Consider the following 22,649-nt stretch of genomic DNA (forward strand, 5'->3'; position numbering starts at 1 on the left):
CGGACTTTAGATACTCATAAATAAAAAATTCTCAGGATCTCCAGTTTCTCAGCTTCATGTAGGCACAGGTAACATGTACCCCTTTTCATAGGAGGACCTGGACCCCTTTTGTCCTTACTGCTCCGTGTTTGGGTCTTTCTGGTGCCTTTTCTTCAGATGGCACCATTGGTTGAGAGACACATTGAAGAATCATACCTGCTGAAGTTATGTGCCTTTAAGGATCCTGAGAGACACTGTTTAGACAGAGGTGAGAAGTCTAGGGAGGGGGACTAATTAGATGTGGCTCTGCTGGCGGTATGGCACGGGGGCATCCGGTGAGCCCATCGGCTCTGCCTCGTGGACCAGTGCAGGTATGTGTATGCACACGTGTGTGTGGATGTGTGCAGATGTAGGGGTGTGAGCGCTTGTACACGCACAGTGGTGCGTTCCGCACGTGGACTGGGACTCCCCTGGTCTGGAGGGACTGGATTGTTCACTTTTAGAAGCGAGCCAGCTCTTTCAGGCTACTAGAGATCATTTACTAAAGAGGCCCTGGTGGTTTGAAAAAGTAAGTGTACTTCCCCAAAGAGAAAGCCTATAGATAGGTACAGACTGAACTTCAGATTTTGAACACTGATCATTTCATCCATTTCTACATAGCTGCTAGCTGACCTCTTCAGAATCAAGATCCCGAGACTCTCATTTATCCACGTTTTTAAAGTGGGACTGGTAGGGTAGAAATTTTGAAGGAAAAAAACCTCACTATTTTGGCCTGAAAAAAAAAACAAAAAATGAGTCTGGCATCATACCGATGTGATGAAAACCCAAGTGCAATAAAACGTCAAAGTGCTTCGTAGACTGTAAAGTGATTTATAAATATTAGGTATCAAATGAAACTCGATGAGGTGGGGAGGAGCAAACCACCTGTAAAATCATGTTATTTGAAGGTGAAAATAAGATCAGTTTGCATCCCCTGAGCACACACCAGCTGGGAGATAGCCCAAGGCGTAGCGAGCTGTACACGAAGCCAGCTCGGGTTAACTGTTCTTTCCAGAAGGTCCATAAACTTAATACACCTGTATGTAGATATTGCAGGGTTGACTAGGTCAACGTACGTTGTTCCATTAGTGTTGTGACTTTATTATTGTTACATTAAAAGCTATAGTAGGTGCCACTTGCTGCACGCCTAGAAATTGATGTATGCTATGTCTGCAGAGGAGTATTTTCTTAATCCTCATTTACGGATTAGGATGTTAAGGTTATGGAGGTTGTGACTTGTCTTCAGACCATGTAAGTGGTCCAGGATGTGTCTGGCTTCAAATTTACTTTCTTTTGCCCGTGTTTTCTTGCAACAGAGTAATATTATATTATATTTTTATAGTGGTGTACGTTTGTGTGAGTGCAAGTATGGCAGGTGTTTTTTAATTGTGCAAGTCTTTTTTAGGTGTTTTATGATGCTTAATATAGAGGGTCGCAGTATCAGGGGACAATAGACATCCTCTATAAATCACTTGTTATTCATGTATTCATTCCAAAACATATTTGTGTCTAATGTGTCTAATGACATTTTCCTGGGATGGAGGGCATTGGGATGAAGAAGATGTAGTCCAGGACTTCAGAACATTTATAGTGTAGAATTGTAGACAGGCTCAACAGGTCATCACAAAACAATAGGAGAATGAAATGATAGAAGTGTGCATAAGGTACTCTCAGTGCTTGGGGAGGGGAGCCTCACTCATCCAGGGGGAAGGTTGTGCATGTATCAGGGAAGGCTTTCTGGGGTGGTGATATCTGAACTGTGTAGGAGGTAATCAGGGGCCAGGTACAGCAGAGCAGGGCATTCCAGGCAGGGGACAAGGATGAGGAGGGCCCAGAGGGAAAAGTTGAACATATCTGCCAGAAATCACATGCTGAGCACAAGGAACAAGGAGAGGAATGGTCCCCAGAGGGTAGACTATGAAGGTTTTTTTTTTTTGTGTACCAGGTTAAGGACCCAAAAATGTATTCTGTAGGCAGTAGGGAGCAATTCATTTATTCAACAAACATTTCCTGAGTGCCAGCCAATTGTCGGGCACTGTGCTTGATACGCAGGATGCAATGGTGAACAAAACAGACACCAGTTCCTATCCTCATGGAGCTTATATTCCAGTGAAATTGAACTCTTTTAAAGCTGGGGAGTGATTTGACTTGAACTCTTTAGTGCTGTGAGGGCCTTAACAAGAACAGTAATTACTAAGATGAAACGTGAGAGAAATGGATGAGACTTGATGACTGATTGGATGGGAAGTTTGTGTGAGAGAGTGAGAGAGAAAGGTGTCATGCATGGTTCTCACAGATGGTTTATACTAGGGGTCCCCAAGCCCTGGGTCACATAGCAGGGGGTGAGCGAGTGAAGCTTCCTCTGCCACTCCCCATCGCTCACATTACCCCCTGAACCATGCCCCCACCACCACATCCGTGGAAGAATTGTCTTCCACGAAACTGGTCCCTGGTAACAAAAAGGTTGGGGACCGCTGGTTTATACCAAGGGTGGATGGGGTTATACCCACTAGGATCAAGAACAAAAAGGAATAAGTTGAAGGTTTGGTGGGGAGATGAAGAGTTTAACTTTGGACTTGTTGAGTCCTTCATATGGAGATGGCTTCACAGGGAGTTGGGCATACAAGTCTAAAGCCCAAAGAAGAGGTCCAGGCACACAAATTTCAGAGCATATGGGTGACACCTCAAATCACAGTGGTGAAAAGAATGGTCTTAAGGAAAATGTGGAAAGTGATACGAGGACTTAAAGGATGTCCAAAATTAAGGCATAAATGGAAAAAGGATTCAGGAAGGGAAGAAGAAAAAAAGTCACCAATGGATGGCTTTATTCAGGAGGAAGGACAGGTTGGAAAGTTGCAGTTTGTCTGTTATGTTGGTGGAACGGTCACAAAGCACTGACTGAGTCCTAAGCTTGAGCTATATACTGTGCTGAGCCAGGAAAGAACAAGATGGGGACTGTTCTCCTCCCTCACCCTGGAGGAGCCTGTAGTCAAGGGGGTCATTGCTTCTATTTCACTACCAGATACCAGTACAATTGTCTTATCAATAAAATATACCACTTGATAATTTTAGCCTATCATTTTTTAAAAAAAAAACCTTATTTTCAAATGTTCTTGAGTAGTGGTAGAGGAATGGGAGTGTTCAGGCTGTTGAAGAGAGAAAAAAAATGGGGAGAATCACAGACTCGCTTCAAATATTTAAAATGACTGCCTTTTGGGGGCCCCAGAACTAGACAAACTATGAGTGGAAATTAAAGGGAAATTAAATTGGTTTCCATGTTATGTGATATATTTATCCATTGACTAAGGACTTTCTGATGGAGCAAAACCCCTAGCTGGCTGCCTCCATTTATGACATATGAAATGATGTCTGGAGGATCGTTGGCTCTCAATGTCAAGTTAGAATGCAGACTCCATGATCTTTAAGGTCTTTCTAGCCCTGGTTTTTCCATCTAGCCCTGTGAACATCTCCTAGAGAAATGGTTCTCAAACTTTCAAAGAATCACGTACTCCTTTGAGAATCCGGGGAAAAGTTATGGACTCTATCCCCAGGAGGGAAAAAATGCAAGTATGTACATAACACAATTATTGTTAATGCAAGACCCCCAGCTGAGGTCTTCTATAGGAGGTCCATGGACTTCAGGTTAGGACCTCTTGTATTAATGGATTTCTAATAGATGAAAACATAGACTTTGCTTACTCTGAAATGACGTACATTGAAGAAAAGGGCTCTTTGGGGCTTAATTTAGAACCATGACTGAGGTTTGCTATACATCTAAGGCAATGCATCATTGATTTCATTCTGTCAGCCTTACTTTACAAGTGGCCCCAAGCAACTCGCAACTTCACAGATATATGTCCATAATCAAATGCACATATTTTATTTTTAAAATAATAACGGTGTTGTTTGGTGTAACTGCATATAGTCACAGAGATATGTTATCATAACTGAGATTCTGTGGTAGGTGGATTTGGGGGGAGTTCTTTCTGATTAGAGCTGTCTTACATATTTGTACTAGAAGAGTTCATGAGCTATTTCTGATACTTAGACTTTAATCACGCTTAATGAACTGAACTAAGCATAATTCTTGTTCTGTTTTGGTAACCTTGTGGATTTCTCCTAACGCTCAGTTTTGTATGACTACAGTGTTCTTGAAATGCTAATACCCCAAATGCTAATTCGAGGGAGGACCACAAAAGTTAGATTTCATTTCAGAGAAGTGCATTCAGTATCACAGGCCTTTCTGGAAGAGCAAGGCTGTGAGAAGCATGATATTAGGTGGAAAAGATTGGCTCCTACCTTTGGCGAGCACACAAATTTAAACATATAGGTTGCACGAAATTTGGATAAACTGAGGTGGAATCCAACATTTCTTTCATGAATGCCTGTATAATGTGGCAATAGCTGTGAGAAAAGAGGAGCCCGGCATCTAAGACCCAACACAATGAAAAGGCAATGAATCGGAATGCCTCACAGATCATAGCGGAATCAGAATTTCCAGCAAGGAAAATCTTTTCATGGTGAATTAAGTGGTGGATGAAGAAAAATGGTGATGAAAAAAGGTAGGCACAGATCACAAACACTGGGCTCAGGGCTCAGGGCTGAAGATTTAAGAACCTTAGCTAAAGCTATGCAGAATAGAATGTGGAAAATTGAATTTACTAAACAATTAAGCATTGAATTAATCTACATCCTGCACAGTAGAAAAGTGGGGGAGGGATCAGAGCAGAGCTGAATAAATCAGTGGAGCTCATTAAAAGATAGTGAATATATCAGGTCTGTCGTAGCATAAAGGAGGACAGTTTCCTGTGTAACATGGAACCAATCTTTGGTTCGAAGTCACCTTTCTGGAGTCCCAGTCTTAATCAGATTAACAGACATGCTTCTGATGAGGTTAGTCTGTTGCTCTGTATTTCAGCTTGTTATCGCTAGCTTTTCTATTAATTACAAGTCAGATCACCAGTCCACAATAGTAGTAGGGACAACATAAATAAAATGAGAGTGCCCAGGAGATGTCACTCGCAGGATCTCATGCATCCTGAAACTCCCCCGGGCTCCTGCAGCCTCCCACATGCCTTGCCGGTCTTTTGTTCAATTACAGTTAATGCAATAGTTTGCCATTTTCTCCTTCTAATTATATTTTCAAGTGGGATTTGTAGCACATAGAAAAACATCCTTTTACATGTCGAGGCACCGGGGTTTTGTGCCTGGCATTGTCTGTCCCCTGGGTGCTGTACCATTCTTTCTGCAGAGCTCTGAATAAACAAGTCCCCCTTTTAGAGCTGCAGTTGTACAAACTGAAAATTTATGCATTAACTGTTTGCATTCTGAGCATGTGTTCCAGATTGCGTCTTACAGCATTCTTTTGGCATGCTGCAGAATGCGTGTTTGTCAGAAGCACTTCTTTCACAGCTCACATATCTTTCAATCACAGAATCAGCGGATCAATTAGCACTGTTTTTGAGACGATGCGTAAATGGTTGAATCAGACACACAAGTGGCGCGTATCTTTCTGTGACTTTATTTCATTTTGGGGGCTGCGGTAATCGTTTGGCCAAGATTACAGAGCAGGTGGCAGGCAAACATCCTTTTCAGGAACAGCGAACCTCTTCCTTTGATTCTTATATGGCACGACTCTTAGATAGGATCTTTACTTTTCTCTCCCTGGGTGTCTGAAACATTTTCATCTACTCAGTTCTTCTTATCTTCTCTGGGATATGGAAATACTTTTCAAGAAATAAGTAAAGAGTCTTTGGTTTTGCTAGGCATATTTAAAATGTTGGGAGGGTCAGTAACTTCACTACTGCACAGTCAGGAACCATGACATTCAATGACCGAAATGATGTAGACATATTTTACATACAAGATCATCGTGCTGTCCCGCTGGTAATCTTGAAGACAAATATCCCTTCCTAGCCAAGAATCAGCTTTCTACTCTGCATCATCCCTACTGTGCAGGATGACCAGTGACTCATAAAGCTGTTTCTGAAAGCTAGCACTAAAAGCTAATTGAAATCTTTTCTGGTGATAAAGGGAGATTTGGGAGAAGAGTCGCCATGATTGTTTTCCCCAAGAATTTAATTTACAGCCAGTTTTTTCCTATCTGAATGATACTTTCAAATGCACCCAGTGATAAGAAGCAACATCTGTTTTCCCTTCAATAGTACAAGAAGGCTCGGCATGGGGCTGAGTGTACACAGTCCATGTGAATCTATTGTTATTCTCATTTCTTTTTGTCCCTGTGCCTGGTCCATTTGCCATGTACCATCCGGCAAACAGCTGACACATCCTAGCTATTATGGACCCCGGCCTAATTGTGAGGTCTTAAAAGCTCTGCCATGTTTGCCTTCTAGGATGAATCGGAAGCCTCTACACACCGCAGTGTTACAGACCACCACTCTCATTTTGCACTTTTAGAGCAGCAGACTATTGTGCCAGAGGGTTGCTTGACATTAAAAATACAGTCAGAATGAAGTGGCAGCGGTTTCCCCCCTGCCCCCTTCTTTGCCTGGAATGTTTTTGTTTTCCTTAGTAATAAAGCATGCAATCACTTACAGAATACCTATTGGTAGACATTATTTTAGCTTCGAAGCGGAAATTGGCAAATTTTAGATGCACCAGTGGAGCTCTGAGCTGGCACCATTAGTGTAGGGGGGTGGGAAAGATGACGGGGCTGTCCATTCCAGCCCTCCACCACTTTGTCACTGTGCGAGGGGACCCTACCGGGACCGTGTTAACAGACCACTCTATTCAGATGTCTGCTTTGTGCCCTCACAGCCCTCTTGGAACAGAGATCACGATGACACGGCATCTACCCGCTCAGGAGGAACCCCGGGCCCTTCCAGCGGGGGCCACACATCACACAGTGGGGATAACAGCAGTGAGCAAGGTAGGAGAGCTGTTCTTGTTCTCTTGCTACTTGGGTCATTTTTCAGGGTTGAAAAATTAGAAATGTCTGGTGAGGGACTCTTTATACAGTTTTTCCTAGAACTCTTTATACAGTTTTTCCTATAAACCCCGTGTAATATGAGAACCGGCTCATCTTATTTTATTCCTCTCTCGACCCCCTTCTTCTTTCTCTGCCAGACCAGCTGCCTAGCTGCCTGTCACCTGGCCACCTCCATAAAACAGGGTCAGTGAATGGACTGAGAGTAGAGAAGTAGATTAGACATTCGAATGTGTGGAAATAGTATGCCACTAATACCCTGCTCTACAAATAAAAAAGTGTTATTATTCCCTACCCTTAGAGGCTTTTCAAGAGATCATGAAGAAACACCCACTAGGATTCCAACTGAACAATATCTTAAGATGCCTAGAAGGCAGTGGGTCTTTTAGAAACCCATGCCGGGCTTCCCTCTTCACTGGGTTGAAGCCATTTTTCTGGATTTACTTATTTGAATCTCTTAAGTGCTTGGCTTCGTGGCAAAGTCAGACTAAAGAGAATTAGGATGAAATGGAAAGAATCCAGATCAATTTCATTTGTGTGGTTCTTGGAATGCACATACCTGTATGTGTATTTGGGTGTCCATGGATGTGCATGTCTGACTATAACAGGTAGCAGATAAAGTTTAAACATAAAGTTAAGCTTCAGCAATAAGGTGAAGGAGGATTTAGATGTCTTGTACCACTTTTGATGAGAACTACTGCAGGGTATTTTGTGTTCAATTCATGCAACCAAAGAGAGTATTCTCTCTCTGAATATAAAAAGATGGCTTTATTGAAGCTGACTGAACCCACAGTAGGTACATACTTTAAAATCCGGTTTTATGATCATGTTTCACTGGAGTGCTGTTTCCCAACAAAAGAATTTTGTTTTCTAACTGAACTGGGCTATACCAATTAAAATTGCAAAGTCTACAATGAATTGAACACGATTAATTTGACAACAGAAACAGAAAAGTTCTTTTTTGGGGGGGAGGGGTGGCAGATGTATGCTATTTGGACTGGGAATAACTTCTACACATAGAATTTTAAGCATTTGAGATATTTTATTGTTCAGAGAAAAGTTGCTGATTTCATCACAACTGTAAGTCTAGCAAAAATGGAGCCTGGAAGAGTAAACTGGTTCAGAGCTGAGGCAGAAACTAGTAACCTCTGACCTCTGCCTTTTACTGGAAAACGATATGCAGCCTAAATCCACGGGGCCTATTTCCTTTCAAGTGTGCGTATGTATATGTTATGGGGTTGCTGTTCACAGCACTATAGCTAAGATGAGGTCAGCATTTCCATATGAAGCCCTACTTTCAGAATTCAGCTTGCACCAAGAGTTTTCAGAAAGGTATAAATGGACTCTCAATTCTTTTTCCTGTACTCCAGAGTTGCTACATGGGGTCATAGCCTAGTGTTTTGTTTGTTTGTTTGTTTTTCTTTTTCACGTCTTGCTTTTTAAGACTGCCATCAGAAGGGTAGTTTGGCTGCTACTTTGAAGGCTTGTAAACTGCTGAAATGCATTTGTTTAAAATGGAAACATGAGTTTTCTTAAACATCATCTGATAAAAGGACTTTCAGAGGGCAAATGCCCCACTCCAGTTCTTCCCCTCTGACCTGTCGGGACAAGGAATCAGGAATTTCTCAGGTTCCTTTCTCCTTCAACACGTGCTCTCTAAAGGCCAATTTAATAGTCAATGTGAGTGTAAGGCGTATACCCCTCACATTACCAGAGTTTTCCACTTACATCCTTCCTCTTTCTGTTTTTTCATATAAGACCACCGCCTCGTTTTTCTTTTTAAAGCATTTTCATGTAAATAGTCTCATTGGAATGACCTCAGTTGAACCTGCCCAAAACAACTCTGGTGGCAGATAAAACAGGTCTAGCCCCATTTGACAGAGGAGGGACAGAAGCTGTGGATGAGCTGAGCGATTTGTTGAAGCCCTCCTGCAGCATCAGGCCTAAAATTTCAGGCCTGCCCCTCCCCCCCCCGCCCCTCCCCGCACTGCCCTCTCCTGGGCAGTGCCATTTATTCCCTGCTAAACGCAGAATGATGCCTGGAAGTGTTGCTGTAACAACTTCGGTGCATTTCCATGCCAACCACAACGCTTCTCAACTCTTTTTTTCATCCCTGGGACCTGTGGAGCTGGGTCTTTGTGCAGCCTTCGGATTAGCTGTGCACAGTGGCTTTTCCGTGTTCTCCTGTCTGCCTTTTCTGGCAGGCATGGATGTGTAAGCCGTGCCAGCATTTGGCCTGTAGTGCATGTCCTAAATAGTTATTTACACAGTTTGAGTCCATTTTAGTCAACTGGGTAAATAACAGCCCTCTTCAAAAGATTTATAAATCCATAAATATGTCTTTATACATACCCAATAGACAGAAATAGCTCAATCTGTCAAGAACATATCCAAAGAGGTGTTTCCCTCACAGATGGGAGTAATACATATTTTAAAACTTTCTCTACTGTATTATTTGTACTGCATTTCTTTTTTCCTCATTCCTTTTCAATGTTTGTCACTTCATTATGGCACACAGGGTACAAAAAAAAAGAAATCCCCTAGGCTTTGGTCTTCCGTTAAATAACCTTGTCTGTGGTACAAGGTAGGCATGTAACAGGCTCTGTCCTGTTCTTTTGGACTTTCAAAGTAAAGCAAAGAAAATCGGTCATCCAGGAAATTTGTAATGTTCTGACAGATTTCAAACAGTAACAGTTCCTAGTTAGAGTTCCAGCAATTTGGGGGATTTTTGAGCGCCTGACGATTTGCCAAATGAGTGGCTCTTGTGGTTGATAGAGTAGTTTTAGTCCACATTTTTACCTAAGCATAAAAAATATAGTACAAAACCCTGGGCATTCTGAAGAGAATATATGTGAAGTATGTAATCAGCAAATGTGAAAGATATTATTCAGGGATTTGATGTTTATTCATGATTTACATAATATATCTCTCCCCCAACTCAAATTATTTATCATGGCAACTCTTCTTATGGCAGCTACATTCATTTCATATTAACACTTGTGGCCCCCCTGCAGGAAATCGATTCTTTAATAGCAAAGCGCCTTTAAATGGGCATTTAAAAGGAAGGCCTAACATCTGTGTTTGGTTGGGGATTCTGCTGCTGTGGCTGGGACATTGATTTTGTCTACTCTTTAACTTCCTCAAAGCACTTCCAAAGATATGAGATTGGATTCTTATTTTCTCACTGTCAATGATTTGCTATTTTCCCATTTCAGAAGAGAGAAAAGTAAAGCTCAGAAATATTGAAGTGAGTCACCATGAGAATCACCTCCAGATCTTGGTCTCTTGCCTTTGTAACTACTTTAGGATGGGGTGTTTTCATGACCCCCAAGCAGAGTCTCATAAGATGAGGTGCACATTGGGAGATACTGTTCTCTTTCATGTGTCTTTTTTATCCTACTGTGTGTGGCTGCCCTACTGACCATAATCAGGGTCTATTGTAGGAAGCGTGTAGTCTGGACAGGGAGAACACCAAGCAAATCTGGTGCCTTTCCCCACCGGATTGTACTCCTCCCCAGGAGGGCTGCCGCAGACACCGTATAACTCATAAGCAGCCTTAGCTGTGCTTGACCACATTTTGAGCTTGGGCACGTCTCTGTTTTGGGTTGAAAGTCAAGGGAGACGAATACATGATAGTAATAAAATAATAAAATAATGTATTACGGGCTGTCAGTCAGTGTAGGTATTTCATCCCTCACTTTGTAGAGGAGGTCACGGAGGTGCAGAGAGGCTGAGAGCCTTACCCCAAGTCACATACTTCTTGGTGGTACAGTAGGGACTTGAACCCATACCGTCTGACTCCAGAGCCCAAGCTCCTATTTGCTGTGATACTGGAGTGTGACTAAGAATGGGAAACAGATCATTCGAGGGCCATTCTTTCTGTTGTCAATTCAGGGACTCTTCCCCCAGTGTCTGCACTGGGCCTGGCACTCCGCTCTGTGACAGTGACAGAGCTGTGAATAAAACAGAATCAGCATTAGCCTCAAGGGGGTTCTACTCTGCCGGGGACTGAGAATCCAGTTTTGTGTGCTGAGTAGAATGATGATCGAGCTATTTACAGAGGAGCAGGATGATTGATATGATTAATTTGTATTATGTATTAAGAGCCTCTACCATTTCACTCATTCTGAAATTTATTGAATTGAGAAAAGGAGCCTACAAAACAAGTAAAGACATTTCTGTTGTAGAATGTTTCCCACTTCAAGCTCATCTCGTTTTCCTCTTTTGTGAGGATAAAGAAAGTCTTATTTCTACATAGAAATCTGATGTGAAACATTTCAGCCCTAAAGGACTTGACTGGTCTCTAGAACTTCTAAAACGCACTTGTGAACTTCTTTGGGGGCCAGGACTCAGATCAACAATAGTATCTTTGCTCCCACTAAAAAAACCCAAAAAACAGCAAAAGCAGCATGTTTCTGTAAAGAGGAACAATTGAAAAGCATTGCTCTTTCTTTATAATAAAATGTATCAGTAGTGGCCAGTGCCTCCCACTGTCCCCTCCCCTCCACGCCAGCTTTTGTAGGAGTTCAGGCAACCTATAGGCAGAAGGCAATTCCGTTTATTATTGAAGGGAATCTCGAGGCAGTCGTTTCAGACCTGTGAAGCCAGCAGGCAGAGCTGGGTGAGAGGGAGCGGGGTTTGGTGGGGGGGTGAGGCAGGGAGAGGGATGTAGGGAAGGGCCACATTTTGTTCCAGATGACTAAGCAACGATTTATATACCCGCTCGTCTTTTTACATGAAGAAGAAAAGTAATAACAGCCCAAACCCAGGCATTTGAAACAGTCAGCTGTCTGATGAATAATGGGATAGGTGGGAAGGAGCTCTCTGATTGGATGTCTTAATGAGCAATTTCGCACAGAGTTTGGGCTGCTGTTCCCCTTGACCTTTGCCCTTTATTGACCAAACTGACACTTCATTTTTCACATACTTCCAATTATGTCTCGGCTTAAGTGTTGCCCTCCCTCCTTTATTTCTTTCCTATGGACAACTTGAGAGTAGTTGAGGCCACGGAAGATATTTTAATTTGAAAAACTACGGTAACAACTCAGGTTTAGGATACAATCTGTAATCCGCAGTTTTTCGGATGAAGACACAAAGTGAATACTGCTTGTTTTGAAACAGTTTTCTGTCTTTCTTTTTTTTTTTTAATCTCAACTTATTTTAAAAACAAAATGTTTATAATAACCTAAGAACCCTGAAAAGGAAGAAAAGTGTTTAAAAAGTAGGTTTTTTTTTTTTTTTTCCTTTCATTTGTCTGTTGGTCAGGGTGACTTGCGTGATTTTATATTTGTTCACACTTACCTCTTAAGCCTTGTTCTTCTCCGGGAACTTCTTATATTTCAATGGCACTAGAATGCATATTGAAAAATATGCTTTGGTGAGAAGAGAAAAGTAAAATATAATTGTGACCACAGGCCTTAGCCCTTGGGCCACTGCAGCCCTGTGTGGTACTTGAGTTACATTTAAATTAAAGTTACATTTAAATCAAATTAAAGTGTGGTCTTTGCTTGCAGTGGCAGGCAGAATAGGAAAATGATTTCCTGATGGGAAAAGTCAGGTGTAAAAAAGAAAGGGGAAGTCATTACACGCTGCAAATCCATGTTATCCAAAGGTCCGTATTATTAACTTATCAAACATGTTGAATTAGATGTATGGACAGAGAATTGTTTTCCCAAGAACACCCCATACTCTAGTCACCTTACCTTTTATTGACTCATTAAATGTGAGTAACCGTTTTCTGTTCTCCATTTGCTTGACTTCTAGCATCATGAAAGCAGATCATCTTAAAACAAAGAAAAATAACTTCATCATCTAAGTCATAACTGTTTATTTAGGGGCATGAACTTGGCCATGAGTGTTTTCACAGAAAGTGTGTCTTCTCACTATTAGGCAACATCAGTAGTAAACCTGGTCATTGCTTTTCATCTTAAACAACTGAAAAATTCATTTGAAATTATTTACTCCCAAATAGATTTCCCTCTAACACAGAAGTATTTGTCTCAAGTAGATGAAGTGTTACCTACTTTATTATGTAGCCCTCTGGCATATCCATCACATATTTTTACTATAATATGGTAATAAAAGAATGTAAAAGGCAGACAAAGGTTCTATCTTTTTCTGTAAGGTGACCTCTGTTACCAAGTAACTGCTTTACTTATGAGCTTATTAAAAACTCAAAAAATGAGCTTTTCATACTTCACAGGCATTGATGTGAAAATGAGCTTTCCTGTGAGTAGTTTTCTTGATCATTTTTAGAACAATTGATTAGCCAAAGAGCTCTGTCATTAGTTGACATTGACTGATAGCAATTTGTCACAAGCTCTGAAGGTCAGCTAGACAGTTGGAGTTTCAGCCTGCCTTTGATTGACCTTTACAGAGTCCATCCTCATGTGACTGGGTTTGAATGGGTCAGACCCTCGATTGGAAAAGGCAGGGTATTAGCAGGATCATTTTGTATATTTTCTGTTGATTGCTCATTTTTATTTATGTGTGAACTCAAGGTCTGGATAGCTTATCAAATTTTGGACTCTAGTTTTTGAAACTTAAGAGGTGTGATATTTGTTAAGTATGGCCTTAAAACCACAATTCTGTTTTCCCTCTGGTTTGCAACATTACGGTGGACTTGGTATGTGATGTAGACTTTGCTGCCGACACTTGCCGTTGTCACCTGTGCAGATACTGGGGTTTTGTTGCCTGTGATGGATTGGAATTTTGTTCTTGTTGTGATTGTTTCTTAAGAGATACCAACTCCAGTGTGGCTGGTAGGACTTCTGAAATTATACACCAGTTCTCTGACTTTCCTAGAATTAATGACATTGGTCTCTCAAGAATCCCGTGATAGTTTAAAAAATGAGTGGTAAAGAATTCTATGAATAATGATGTTATGGCAATTCATCAGGAAGTCCTACAGCCAGAAGATATGAAAACTTTTTAGAAAGGTATCTTCTCTTCAGTTTCACTCAGTCTGTTGTAAATTAGAGAAAGCTTTTCTGGCTATAACAACATTGGCGTTTCACCGAGAGTGGGATATATTTTCTATTGTAGTGGACCTGGAAGTTAATGATTCATAATGCTTAGTTCTTTCTTTCCAAAACCGTTAAGTATTTTTCAAAAGCACATCTCGTGTGGAAGAATATATTCCACACTCGTATTAATAACATGCATTTTACTGCCTTATGTAAATAATAAAAATGGTGACCTGAGCTTTAAAAACCCAGATCCTACTGTGTAATTATTTAATTCAGTTTCCAAATAAGGCCTTTCTTTTCTCTTATTCTCTCTCACCTTCCCTTCTTCTCTTGATTCTGCATTGGGTTTTAAACTATAAGCAATAACTTGTTTTTCAGGTCCATCGTCCTAGGCATTCCAGGGCCACCGCACAGCTGAAACATATGTTTCAGTTTCTACCCAAGAAAATAAACCAGGAGAGAATCCATTGTCTCCAGTAGTGGGTTCTTCACAGGGTGTCATTCTTGGCAAGGCAGAAGTGAGGAAGTTAATTTTAGGGAAGCATCCATTTAATACAGCCCAAGGAGATAAAAAGAGTTTAGAATTATAATCACTTCTGCAGATGAGCCAAAATATGATCACAAGTTGTATTTAAGTAGGGAAATATAAATTTATGCATTCTAGTCAAGTCATCCAAAATGGATTAAGCACTTACTGTGTGGAAGGTGTGCTGTTGAGGCTATAAAAATGAGTAGGTCATAGTATTTGCCCTCAGGAAGTTCGTGTGTGCTCCCAAGAGCATCAAGCATATGCAAGTGAAATATTTGCTAAATGCTGAATATTCTTAGGAGGCTGTGAGTGTGTGTTTATTTCACAACACACCAGTGACCCAGACACAGTGAACTCTGTGGTCAAGGCTGTTGACTGAAACACAAAATGGGTAGGATTTGGCCTAACTTGCAGAGGGACACCTCTACCTTCGTCCTCTGACTGCCATATAAGTTCAGCATCTCTGGGCCCTATGAGGCCACTCTAGGGAACTTGGTTCAGTTTTCCCGTGTGGCCACCCGGAGCCTTTGCTGTTTGAACTACTGGGGTCATCATTGCTTTCTCCACCTTTAGTCACGTGGCTGCTGACTCATACTGATCTTCTTCAGGGGACCTTGACATTTTCTGGGGGGAGGGGACCCCTTTGGCAATTTGGTGAAGTCAATGGATACCTAGTAAGAGTAATATTTTTATTAACACACAAAATAAAATACATAAGATTATAAGGGAAACTAATTATATTGAAATCCAGTTATCAAAATATTTTATTTTAAAAAATAAATAAATAAATTTATTTATTTATTTATGGCTGCATTGGGTCTTCGTTGCTGCGTGTGGGCTTTCTCTAGTTGCGGTGAGCGCGGGCTACTTTTCGTTGCGGTGTGAGGGCTTCTCATTGCGGTGGCTTCTCTTGTTGCGGACCACGAGCTCTAGGCACGCAGGCTTCAGTAGTTGTGGCACACAGGCTCAGTAGTTGTGGCTCACAAGCTCTAGAGCTCAGGCTAAGTAGTTGTGGTGCACAGGCTTAGTTGCTCCGTGGCATGTGGGATCTTCCCGGACCAGGGATCAAACCCATGTCCCCTGTATTGGCAGGCGGATTCTTAACCACTGTGCCACCAAGGAAGTCCTAACAAAGTATTTTAAAACACAAATCGTAATATAGTGATATAAGTGACTCATTTTAATATGCATTAAATAACAAGGTCTAGCAATAATTCTATTGTCTATCACGTTTTTGAAATAGTGATGAATGTAAATGGTGTCTTAAGATATTTGTAACAACTGTATTGTATTATGTGAATATGGTTTCCATGGGTGACAAAGTCACAGGTCCTACTAATAGTTCTGTGGTTTGTTACATACCTAGATACACACTTGAAGTAAATGCTAATTGCAGTTAGAGGTTAGTGAGAATAAAAGGTTAATTTTTTTTCCCTTCCAAGTACTTGGATCTTATAAATTCTAACCATGGATCCCCTTGTAGGGGGAGGGTCTATGTAGTCCAGGTTAAAAACTTCTAAACTAATTTGTGTCATCTGCAGGAAGTATTCTGTGAACCCCCAGATTGGAGGAAGTGATCCTCTTCTATGTTGTCAGGGTATCCTGTGTTTTATCGTTTCTCATATATTGAAATGAGCCATTCATGCATCAGCCTCCCCAGGATGCCCCCTGGGAAGGGACTATGTCTTCTTCATCTTTAACTCTCCTGTGCCCAACATCGTTATGACACATGGCCACTGATAGATAATTATTTATTGAAGAGGGTTGGGAACCCTCTCATGCTTTCAAACTGTGATTACACTACATTCCCTCAGGACTGATTTCTTTTGGGTGCCAGATGGCTAATCTCACATGGTAATCTCTGTCAAAATGTAAATAGATATGTAGGTCTTGTGTGTTCCCACCCGCAGAAAGGCGTTTTAACCGGGACACTCAAGGCAAGATTCGACAGGTAGCTCTTTCAGAAGTTGGTGGTAGATGGGTTTGGGGATGTACCTTAAATCACAGCATCCACAGAGTTGCTGGTTCTCCCTACCCTACACTTGAGTTCCATCCTCTGGCCCTGAATGGGCTTCCAGTAGAGGATGGGTAGGGACTGGCTACAGCATTTCAGTATCTTTTGAGGGATCTTAGGGCAGAGGTTAAGGATGAATTACAGGAGTAACTGTGCCGCCCTGGGAGGATGCTTTTATGTTCTGTGCTGTTCCCAGCAGCAGACACGATTCCATCCCCTGGGATGTGATATTTAACTCTGCTCCTGAATTTATCTCTCTCCCTCATGACTGCTAGCACTAATTAAGGATAGTGGTGGAGGTTTTGGCTGTTGGCCTAGCAAAAACTAACCCAAACAGTAAATTTATGCCAAGCGTTTTCCTTAAAAAGAGGTGGGCGTTGTCTACCTCTTACATTGATTGGTCCCAGAAGTGTAGTTGATAAGTTGGGTTTTGCTCAAGTGTCTGGCTTTGTGGATTAGTTCAGTCTTGCAGATAATTTTCCGTAATTACTTAACCTAAAAGCATTCTGTTTGATTAGTACAATTAGCTTTAGCCTTCCCCCATTTACCAATATCAACCCGTATGCATTCCTAGACGAAGCTTATTTTATTTCCTAACAAAGAATGGAAGAGGTGGAACTTCCTTCTACATATTCCCATATCAGGAGAAAAAGAGAACATGACCTTACCTAGAAAATCTTAAATTTTCTTCAAAATCATATATTTTTAAGAAAGGGGGCATTGAAGAGTGAATGCAGAAAACATTGAATTTGCCAATAGGTTTGTGGCTAGATTATTAACATTTAATCAGTTCTCTCTCTTTAAACATTTCATTTGTTTTAGTTTGACTCTTTCCTTGAGTGCCCCTATTACAATGCACCTATGAGAGCAGGACAGTTAGCACCTTGTACCCTTTTGTACTTTGATACCTTAGGAGAAAAAGGATATACTTAATTTTACAATGCTTTTACATATTTTCCTTTCCTTTCTATGAAAGGATTTAAGGAAATTAGCAAAAGTATACAATAGGATTCAAACGAAGTAGATGAAGATATCAGAAGGAAAGGAAAATAAATGAGAAGTCAGTCTTAAGGGTAGTAAGGAACAATATGAATTATAGGATCATGTCCATTTGCTAGAAGTAGGCAGTTAATTTGGCTCTGAACTTCCTAGCGGCCAAAATGAAGAGTGAAATATAATTAGTTACAAGCTTTAGAGCATCTATGGAAGTGTTGCTCAGAAGAATCCCTTTGACAGGCATTAGGACCCACACGTGCTCACCCAGGGAATCCAGTGAGATGGCATAGGCTGACATCCTAACAACACCTGTAGGGCTCCTCTACATTCCCCTCAGCTCCTAGCACAGTACTGCAAATAGAGTAAGTACTTGATAAATATTTGATTGATTCGTTCAGATGTCTGGATTTATATTCAGCCCATTCGCACTTTCACTCCTTGGTAGCTAAGCTTGTCTTGATTTCCGTAGTCGAAACAGATGACAGCCTGTCTTCATATGAGCCACAGTGCTGATCATTTCGCGATGCCATGAGACCTTTTCCCACTTTTCCATCTCCTTCTTCTGACCATTTCATGGTGAGCCAACTCCATTCTTTTCTCCCTGTACGTGGGGCTTGGGATGCAGGTGAGAATGCTCTTGTCCTTCTCGTTATTATCCTCTGAAACAGGGTTAATGGAGCCAGGGAGATTCAGATAAGTGATGGTGAAAATGGAGATGTCGAGGGACTGAGGTGGGTTACCGGGATGGGAAGATTCAGGGGCCACGGTCTTTAACAACGGAAGTTCTGATGGAATATGATTTCAACCTATAAAGTAGGAGCAGACTGTGTGTTGTGAATATTTGGATTACCAAGCACTCAAAACATCTCCTTATGTGAAAGGAATTCTTTTAGTGCCAATAAAAGGTATTGTTTTGGGACTTCCCTGGTGGCACAGTGGTTAAGAATCTGCCTGCCAATCCAGGGGACATGGGCTCGATCCCTGGTGCAGGAAGATCCCACATGCCACGGGGCAACTAAGCCCGAGAGCCACAACTACTGAGCCCATGTGCCACAACTACTGAAGCCCGTGAGCCTAGAGCCCATGCTTCTCAACAAGCGAAGCCACCGCAGTGAGAAGCCCGTGCACCGCAATGAAGAGTAGCCCCCGCTTGCTGCAACTAGAGAAAGCCAACGCACAGCAACGAAGACCCAACACAGCCAAAAATAAATAAATAAAAAATTTTAAAAAGGTATGATTTGATACTGTGAATTTTAAGCTGATGAGAGGAATACTCCCAAAAGTAGAAAAGGTGAAGACAGAAATAGCCCCATTCACTAACTTACTGAGTACTAATTGAATGTCCACTATGTAGTAGCCCATTGTTAGATGTGAGAATTGAGAGTGAAAGAGGCTATTCCTGGCATCAAGAAGCTGGCAGTCCTGTGGCAGAGCAGACAGTTCACACATGGTAGGTTAAGTCTCATGATTCAGTGGGCTCAGTGTAATTTGGAAGCAGAGGAACAGCACCTAACAAACTGGTAAAGATGCAGCGACTGCCTCTCCCCATCCTTCCACGGCAGGCATCCTTAATAGATCACAGTGCACTTCCTTGAATGAGCTTGAATGGGACTTGGATGTGGGTCCTTCTCGGCATGGCACTTCAGGCAACCACTACCGCATCCCCCAGAGTTAGCCCTGGAAGCAATCTGCTTTCATTCCCAATCTCCTAGCCAGCTCCCCCAGGGAAACTTGGGGAACTTGATAGAAACTTGGGATGGATGGAGAAGTAGAAGGGCACGCGAGGCACAGAAATTAGTTTGTGTAGAGGCATGAAGGAGAGAGAAAGCATGACACTCCCGAGGCTTCCTGTACGCCTCAGTGTGAGCAGAGAACATGGGAAAGGAAGAGTCTGAGGTGAGGCCAAGAGGTGGCCGAGCCAGACCACGAAGGATCATAGATGTCATCTTAGGGAGCTGGGAGTCTGTTGGGAGTTGGGGAGCCACTGAAAACCTTAGAGTTGTGTCCTGGTCAGATCCGAGTGAAGGAGGGATGGGTGGGGAGGAAACTGGGGCCAGTGCTGCTGCTGTTCAGAAAGGCTGAGCACACGGACTGAGGCAGGGGGAGGAGGCTGCAGAGAAGAGCTTTGGAGGAGGAGACTGGACCAGACTGAGGGCTGCGGGCACGTGGGGTTCAGAAGGGCCTGGAAACAGGCCAGGTCTCAGAACACTGCTTTCTAGACCACAGGTCCCTTCTGACATGCTCACTGTCTTCTGAGGGTAGCCTCCCAAAGGTGGGCTGGCCGCTGCTGGCTCCGGCTTTTCCTCTGGACACTGTTCCCACCCTCTCCGAGGGTGGCCCACTGAAGCCCGGCCACCACCCTCTGCCGCCCTGCTTTCCCGTGGAGAAGGCTCTGGCTCCATGGTGACCAGGGGACTGCGCAGAAAGGAAGAGGCCAGCCAAGCTATCATGGGAATCTGGTGACTCATTTCATCAGTTTACTGTTCTGAACATGAGGTGACTTCCCCCCTTGCTTGACAACTGATGGATGAGCGTTTCCTGAGTATCTGCAGAGTAGATGCTTTGTTTCACGGGCCTTCGTGTTCATGGACTCCCAGTGGGTCCTAATCCTGCCTTCCCACTTCCCAGGTGGCTAATTTCTCTTTGTATGTAGAATCTTCAAATTACCTGCCAGACTTAATCGACTCCAGGAGGAAAATAATATACTCTTGTGCCTGCAGATACAACTCTGGTTCCTTCCACTTTTTACCTGAATGTTAAAGAATGAAGGATACTTCTTTATACTGAAACAGTATTTTCTTGACTCACAACACTTTCACCTCGTACTTAATATGTCTACATTGAAAGGTGTCTTTTAAAATCGTATACTTCATTTTGTGTGTCAGTTTTCACCTTCTTTCCCAGGATGTGGGCTTGTGTATTTTTAGAAGGATTGTCCTTTACTTCGTTTCCAGATGTCCTGAGCCTCTTTTTTTTTAAAAAATATCTTTAATGGAGTATAATTGTTTTACAATGTTGTGTTAGTTTCTGCTGTACAACAAAGTGAATCAGCCATACATATACATATATCCCCATATCCCCTCCCTCTTGAGTCTCCCTTCCACCCTTCCTATCCACCCCTCTAGGTGGTTACAAAGCACCGAGCTGATCTCCCTGTGCTATGCAGCAGCTTCCCACTAGCCATCCATTTTACATTTGGTAGTGTATATATATGTCCATGCCACTCTCCCTGATGCTCTGGATAGGAAAGGAGTCAGCTTCAGAAAATATTAATCGCTCCACTAAATGATGGAATGTTAATAAAAGCTACATAGCAAGAAGTAGAAGCATTCCTTTAAGGCTCCAGGAATATTCCTTAAGCTTATTTTTCATAACTGAAGTGGAGGCAGTAGGCTTGTGTTACGTGGGTCAGAATCAGCATCCTCGATCGTGGCCGTGGTCCTTAGATTTAGTTTCCATATTTCAAATGGAGGCAGTAGGTTTAACGTGTCTTACTTTGCAGCTGGAACAGATTCTATTTTTAATCTGTAAGTTGAATGTGGCAAGGAGCCATGTGCTGCCCAGATCCAAATGCATAACTCCTGTTGCTATCAGTGAGTTTCTTGATGGATTGGAAAGAAGTATTTATTCCAAATATCTCTCTGACTCTGTAGAATTAAACATGCTGAACAAAACCTAGCACTTTTCAAGTTAAAAACGAAGTGTTTTCCCAGGTAGCAACCATGCTGGCTTAAAGGAATCATGCAACAATCCCAAATAGACACACACACACATAACCGTAGAATTGGTTTTCAGGCAGAGAGAAGCAGCTGGGCTCAGGATCCTGGGTGGCAGACAGAGTAAAGGACATGGCTGTATTGATACACAAAATTGCCTTTAAAGAGAAGAGATAAGGGGAGAAAACCTTTTCTTTGGATGGTGTTCTGCTCATGGGAATGCACACGTTATCGTTGGTGAACAATTCTAGCAAAAGCCCTCCTGTACTCCCTCACTCTTATTACCCAGTGGTGGGAATGGTATGGCAATGTTTGCTTAGAATTGACTGGTGTTTGCATCTATAAATAAATGTACTCAAATCATAATTGTTATAACAGGATTGCTTGATTACCTGGCAATCGCCTTGTTCTGAGATAGCTTTCGGATCACCTGTTCCTTGGGAACATTTGACAGACCTATGTTTATTACCCAATTGAATGTCAGTAGCAATTGCAGCTAAAGATAAACAAAAATGCAAGTACTTGTTGACCTTGACTTTTTTCCACAAGAGATTGGACTTGATGGCTCTATTGCTGTTGAGCTGATAAGGGTTATAAACAGTAGTTTAAGGAAAATGTTTTATTCCCAGAGGAAAATACCCTATTTGCTGTGGGAAATGGCAATAGCCATGTATACCCTCTGCCAGATTCCCTTAATTCACCTTTATTTGGCCTGTGGGAAAAGGATACGGGTGGGGGGGGAACTTTTTATGGCTTTAATGTACATTTGCATAGATTGTTATAAACTGTGAATGGTGTAGTCAGCAGATTACATACAATTTTAGAAGAAGCCAATGAAGTTTCTGTGATTTATGATATTTAGTAATATGATTTCTTCGTAAACTATCACGTTAATATAATATTGTGTTTCAGAGATGCAGAGCTTGTAAAAATGCAATATGGTGCCCAAATGCTCTTTCAGATTCTAATTAAAAACACAAAAATATTGTTGGTTAGCAATCTCACTAGGGGCAAAGAGAGAGAAATGAACCTGGTGAATATATTGACATGGGACGCTATGAAAGGACACTGGGGGATGTGGCAATCAGCCCTTTTCTTTGGGCACAAGTCTTATTAAGTTCCAGATTTGAATCAAGACTCTTTGGGCCATTAAGGATTCCCCATTTCTTGGTGAGGCATAAAGCCTCGGTGACTTCTCCTATTTGCTCTTTAAAATCCCACTGCATTTTCCTTTTGAGAAGAGGTGCTTTGGCTCAATGCCACTGGCTTCAACTTTTGCTCTTAAAATGTTGTTTTGATGCATAGTGTAGTGATGGCTGAATTGATTTCTGTGCATAAACGGTGGCCTAGATTCTTGCCCTGTGGAAATCCATGGAATTAAGAACTGTAGGTTCCTGGAGTGATAAGAGGTAAGCAAATGATTAGATATGCATGCAGGGAAAAAAATAGAGATGCTTGTAGA

The 22,649-nt window shown here is 41.9% G+C and overlaps 1 protein-coding gene across 3 annotated transcripts in view; it reads left to right on the forward strand.

Annotated features, from left to right (window-relative positions):
• MEIS1 (Meis homeobox 1) overlaps positions 1–22,649 on the forward strand; it is a 139,835-nt gene that overhangs the window by 21,844 nt on the left and 95,342 nt on the right. For all 3 annotated transcript variants that reach the window (XM_060116825.1, XM_060116826.1, XM_060116827.1), the window contains one exon: positions 6,796–6,907. In XM_060116825.1, coding sequence (XP_059972808.1) covers positions 6,796–6,907 — 112 coding nt within the window. The remainder of the gene's footprint in view (positions 1–6,795; positions 6,908–22,649) is intronic.

This window comes from Mesoplodon densirostris, chromosome 14 (assembly GCF_025265405.1).
Source record: "Mesoplodon densirostris isolate mMesDen1 chromosome 14, mMesDen1 primary haplotype, whole genome shotgun sequence".
Taxonomy (NCBI): domain Eukaryota; kingdom Metazoa; phylum Chordata; class Mammalia; order Artiodactyla; family Ziphiidae; genus Mesoplodon; species Mesoplodon densirostris.